Genomic DNA, 5,895 nt, shown 5'->3' with positions numbered 1-5,895 from the left:
TACGTGATGGATGAGTTGTAGGAGGCTAGATCTATGTTTTGGAGCAATTGCATGGCCTGGAGTGCTTCTGTATAGATTCAGACCGGTGGTACTCGGCGAGTCACATGGGTGTACTCGACGAGTTGCTTGAAGACGAGCTGGGACTCGACGAGTTGGAAGAACAACTCGGCGAGTTGGATGTAGATGGCCTGGAACTCGGCGAGTTGTATGAACAACTCGGCGAGTAGGTTGAAGATAGCCATAGACTCGGCGAGTCTGTTCTTGGACTCGGCGAGTCTTGTCGAAGAGTTCCGATGTTCTATGGTTGAGTCGAGAATCGGTGAGTCAAGGGAAGACTCGGTGAGTTGTGTGCGAGAGGACTCAGAAGTTGTGGGACTCGGCGAGTCTCGGGGTGACTCGGCGAGTTAGGTCACGGATTGAGTGGAGTTCTGAGTATGGGAACTCGGCGAGTCTCGGGTTGACTTGGCGAGTAGGGTCAGTCAGGGGTTGACTTTGACCTTGTCTTTGACCAAAGGTTGACCAGTGGTTTCCAGGGGTATTTTGGTAATTGTTGATTATTGTTTGAGTTCAGTGCATTGGTGGCTGTGCAGAGGTGGAGATCGTATCAGTGATCGGAGCAGCTTGAGTTATCTGTTCAGCCGACAGTTTCGAGGTGAGTTATCCTCACTATATCAACGGGGTCTACGGCACCAAGGCCGACCCTTTATCGGATGGAAATCCGAGTAGTGTTTGTTGTTACGATATTGCGGAATATGGGCCGGAAGGCATTACGTTATGGGCCGGAAGGCATTATATGTTGTGGGCCGGAAGGCATTGCGATGTGGACCGGAAGGTCATGGCCTGGAAAGGCGTATGTGCGTAATTAGTATGTTGACTGATTCGTAGGGTGATGTTATGCTAGTGACCGGTTAGTCCGGTATCTTGGTTAGGGTAATGATAGGTTATGTGATCTGTTGATCGATTCGCTGACTGTGATCTGTTGAATGATTATATGTTATGTGCACAGTTGCTTGGTCTGGGGTTTGACCCGATATGTAAGGCTGTTCTATATTCTGTTATGTTATGTATGTTGTTATGTTATGGGCCGGAAGGCGATGCGTTATGGGCTGGAAGGCAATATGTTATGGGCCGGAAGGCGATATGTTTTGGACCGGAAGGTCGTGGCCTGGAAGGGCGTATTTGTGGTTGGTATTTTCGGGGGTATCTCACTAAGCTTTCGGGCTTACAGTTGTGGTTTTATGTTTTAGGTTCTCAGGAGTCTGTGGCAAGGCAAATGCGTGATCGTACCGTTCCCTGCGTTGGTGTTTTATGATATGAACCTGGGAAAAATACTCTGTTAAATAATGTATTGAAAACCTTTTTGTAACAACGTTATTAGAATGAGTGGTTTTTGAAAAGTTTTAATTGTTTTGAAATTTTGGTCGTTATATATATATATATATATATATATATATATATATATATATATATATATATATATATATATATATATATATATATATATATATATATATATATATATATGGAGTGGTTCAAATGAGAACCATAAAAGATTAAGAACCCTAAGAACCCCCTTATCATAAGTAACATGTATTGTGAATACTTATTAAATATGTTAAAAATCATTATATTTGTCATTTTGGTATGTGAAAAGGGAAATTCGTAATTTTTATAGTATAATATTTTCATTTATACATACATTCTTATTTTAACACACGATTTATTAAAATAAATTTTAATACAGTCCATTTACATTTTAATATACAAAATTCACAACTTAATACAATCTATATTACACTAATTGACATATTCAGATAAGTTAAACTAAAACTCTATCACCACCAACATATCCTGTCATCAACCATCTTGTACCACCGTCGCAGCCATCATTCATTGAAAATCATATCTATATATAAAGTCATGTATTTACACCTTAAATATTATATTCACAGTTTAATAAACATATTAATTTCCTCAATTTGAATTTAATGCAAAATAATTATCTAAAAACTAATACATAAATACAACAAAAAAAATACATTCACGATAAAGTTAATAGAAAAATTCATTCACAAATCATTATTATTTTAACACAAATTTATATAAAAAATTCACAACTTAATACAGTCAATTTACAACTTAATACAGTAAATTACAGTTTAATATATAAAATTCACTATTTAAAATATCAAATTCATAATTTAATACACTTCAGATAAACATTCACAGTTTAATATAGTTAATTCACAGTTTAATAAAAAAAATTCACAGTTTAATACACAAAATTCACAACTTGATATAACAAATTCATAATTTAATACATATGAAAGTTATATATTATTAACTTAAAACTAATATTTATAACTTCAGATAAAATATTTACAGTTTAATAAAGCGTATTCACAGTTAAGTACAATAAATTCACAATTGAATACACAAAATTATATATTTAGATCCATATTCTCAACTTAAAACTTATATTTAGACATTTTTATTTAGAGGCATTTATATGTATTAAAATATGAATTTATTATATTAAAGTATGAATAAAATTCACAGCTTAATATACAAAATTCATACTTTAATATACATTCACAACTCATTTACGTGTATAAAATTCAAATCTAGATAACAAAAGTTTAAAATTCAAATCTAGATAACAAAAGTTTCATAATTCACTGTTTAATAAAACATTTCAGATATTAATTCAAAACTTAATTCAATTTTTCAAACACTAAAATTCACAACTTAATGTATCAAAAAATCAGAATTCATAGTATAATACACACTTCAGACAACAATTCACAGCTTAATACAAAATTTTGAACACTTGTTCATAAATTAAAAACTTACAGATCTCGTTTCATCAAACACCTTGTGTGCATAATGTTTTCGATCTGATGTGATTTATAGATCTGAGATTGTTATGTTTCTTAGAGTCTTCGGTTATTATAGATCTGAACAGATCTAACCTGATCTGAGAAATCATGTTGTCTTTGACTTCAGATCTAACAAGATCTATGCTTGAAATTACACCAAACACATCAGATCTAACCAGATCTAACCAAATCTGAGAAAGCGGTGTTTTTTGCTTCAAATATGAAAGATCAATGGCAGTTGATGACTTTTCTGTCGTCTTTGGCTTCAGATCTGAAAGGTTGACAGAGGCGACACAATGTTTTTTGGTGATTTGGAGAGGTCAGGGGTCGGAAGGTGGTTGGAAATGAAGCATAGCTCACAGATCTGATGGTACAAGGCTAACGTCGATGGTTATGAAGACGGTTAACCGAAGCAACAACAATGCAGGTCGTCGGAGGTTAGATGCTCGTCGCAAACACTGAAGGATTCCGTCCGACTGTAATGGCAGTAGCTGACATCAATGTTATAGATCTGATGGTGGTTTGACGTTATCAGCAACAACACTCACCGGATCATCGACAATCATAATCGTCGGAGGTCGCATTGTCGTCCGGGTGATTATGGCGGCGGTTAAGGAGTAACCGATGGTGGAAATCAAAAGGAGACATTAGTTGAGTTATTGAAGCTTTAAGAGAGAGAGAGAGAGAGAGAGAGAGAGAGAGAGAGAGCAAATCCAAATCTAGATCTAATTTTGAATATAACGAGTATTATGTAAAAAGTGGTTTAAATTTAATTAGTTGGTTCTTAGGTTCTTAATCTTTTTTGGTTCTCATTTGAACCTTTACCTCTCTCTCTCTCTCTCTCTCTCTCTATATATATATATATATATATATATATATATATATATATATATATATATATATATATATATATATATATATATATTCGTTTCTCACCTATAAGCTACCTTTTCTAGATGCATATTACTTTTGTTTTGGTTCAGTTGACTAGTTTAGGTCGTAATTAGAGTGAGTGAAAGTAAGCAATGGGTTAGGTGTGAAACTGGATCCTGACGTTCTTCAATACACACTTGAAGAAACCATGACTTTCTTTTTCCAGGAGAGATCATTTTTATAATTCTTGACAATCAAATATTCCTTTTAAAAGCACCGTTTTATTATCTATCAGTTCGGATTTCACAATTAATAGTATATATTCTTCATTTACTGTCATGAATATATCTTTAATTAATTTCATCCATAAAAAATTAATTGGGAACGCCAAACATGATTCCACGCACATGCAAGGAAATTCCTAGTGGAAATATTCATTTTTCTGGTCTTACTCGGCTTAGTAGCTAGTTCCACACGTACACTTATAGTCGCATGTTTATATATAATAATAAGACGACCATGCACGCAGAACCCCTTCTAATTTTCATGATTAATAGCTTGAGAGATTAGAAAAAGCTTTGGTCAAGTTTCGATCAATTATCTAATTCAATTTACTTAGTAAAGTACACGAAAAAAGACGTGATTGATTAAGATCCATATCGATCAGAGAGAGAGAGAGAGAGATGGAGGGAGGAGGACCAGGGTTTAGATTCTACCCAACAGAAGAAGAGTTGGTAACATTCTATCTGAAGTACAAGATACAAAACAGTGGCACCACCAGATTACTACGAGAAATCGATCGAGTCATACCCCAGTTTCATATTTATGATTTCTATCCTTGGGATCTTCCTCGTTAGTACTTCAATCAATTCCTACTCCCTTCATTAATTTTGGGTGTAATAAAGTTCATTGGAATGGCCATGCACGTAGTTATTATACACACATTTCGATAACTATATTATACGTTTATTGTAATGATATATGATGATCTACAGTTGATAATGATAATCTTTTCTTTCTTTCTTCATTAAAAAGCAGAATATGCAGGAGAGCGGTGTAAAGGAGACCCTGAGCAATGGTTCTTTTTCGTTCCTAGACAGGAGAACGAAGCAAGAGGAGGGCGAACTTCCCGCCTCACAAGTTCCGGGTACTGGAAGGCCACTGGATCTCCTAGCGTCGTCTACTCTTCTGGTAATCGAGGTATTGGGATCAAAAGAACCATGGTTTTCTATAATGGTAGAGCTCCAACAGGAAGGAAAACTAAATGGAAAATGAATGAATACAAGGCTTTTGAAGAAGAACCCTCCTCAAACACTAATCCAACACCAGAGGTACGTATTCGTTAATTGGTTCTTGTTTAAATTATTTTCGAATATTGTGTGATTCAAACGCGCGTTCTTCCACAAAGATTTATACAAGAATTTATAAAGTTATATATCTCTTTTAGTTATTCTAATTTCTTTTGTTGTGTCATAAATGATTAAAAAAATGCAGCTGATGCAAGACTGGAGTTTGTGTCGTGTATACATAAAATCAAACTGTTTGAGGGCATTCGACCGACGACCATCAGGAGTTGTGAGATCAAGATCAGTTCATGAAACCCATCAAGATCACGACAACGTTCTTCATGCAACCACAGAGAGGACGACGGGTTCATCGTATAATCATAGCTATATATCATCAGAACAGAAGAATACTACAAATTCTTACTCTACAATTATGGAGGTCATGGATCAACCTTTGTGGGATTGGGAAGAACATCGTAATTATTTATGAATATTTACATTTTCAAGAAAACCTAGAATTATATAATTACTTTATATAGCATAATAATATGGATTATGTAATTAAGTTGGTGTCAAAATTGAATTTTTCAGCTAAATAAGTAGTGTAATTTGAATATTATATGAATTTTAATTAATTGGTTTTTTCTATAATGGTAGAGCTCCAACAATTTGCATTTTGTTTCTTCTTCTAATTAAATGTAGAACTTCGTTGAAAAACAATTACTCCATGCTATGATGCTACATCTACTTAGTGGTCCCAAAAGTGGTCCCAAAATAACATGCTACATCTACTCTCTTTCATAGTATTATTTAGTGGTCCCAAAATAATTGGTTCCACTTTTAGATATATATGCATC

General features: G+C 34.5%; 1 protein-coding gene across 2 annotated transcripts; it reads left to right on the top strand.

Annotated features, from left to right (window-relative positions):
- Positions 1–4,242: 4,242 nt before the first annotated feature.
- Positions 4,243–5,688, top strand: LOC145051946 (NAC domain-containing protein 90-like). Of its 2 annotated transcripts, none has more exons than XM_078999768.1 (3): positions 4,243–4,604; positions 4,788–5,083; positions 5,247–5,688. In XM_078999768.1, the coding sequence occupies exons 1-3, from the start codon at positions 4,436–4,438 to the stop codon at positions 5,526–5,528; spliced, it is 747 nt and encodes a 248-aa protein (XP_078855894.1). In that variant the 5' UTR covers positions 4,243–4,435; the 3' UTR covers positions 5,529–5,688. The 2 variants fall into 2 exon arrangements, with proteins under 2 accessions (XP_078855894.1, XP_078855895.1); XM_078999769.1 differs by having other exon boundaries at positions 4,249–4,604; positions 4,791–5,083; positions 5,247–5,683.
- Positions 5,689–5,895: the final 207 nt, after the last annotated feature.

The sequence above is a fragment of the Lactuca serriola genome, chromosome 5 (genome assembly GCF_051521515.1).
Source record: "Lactuca serriola cultivar US96UC23 chromosome 5, Lser_US96UC23_V15, whole genome shotgun sequence".
Taxonomy (NCBI): Eukaryota; Viridiplantae; Streptophyta; class Magnoliopsida; order Asterales; family Asteraceae; genus Lactuca; species Lactuca serriola.
This window is presented reverse-complemented; position numbering and strand designations above follow the sequence as displayed.

Coding starts and splice junctions, on each gene's coding strand:
- LOC145051946 (XM_078999768.1), top strand. CDS start 4,436: ATGGAGGGAGGAGGACCAGGGTTTAGATTCTACCCAACAGAAGAAGAG. Junction 4,605..4,787: donor CTATCCTTGGGATCTTCCTC/GTTAGTACTTCA, acceptor TTCATTAAAAAG/CAGAATATGCAGGAGAGCGG. Junction 5,084..5,246: donor ACACTAATCCAACACCAGAG/GTACGTATTCGT, acceptor AAAAAAATGCAG/CTGATGCAAGACTGGAGTTT.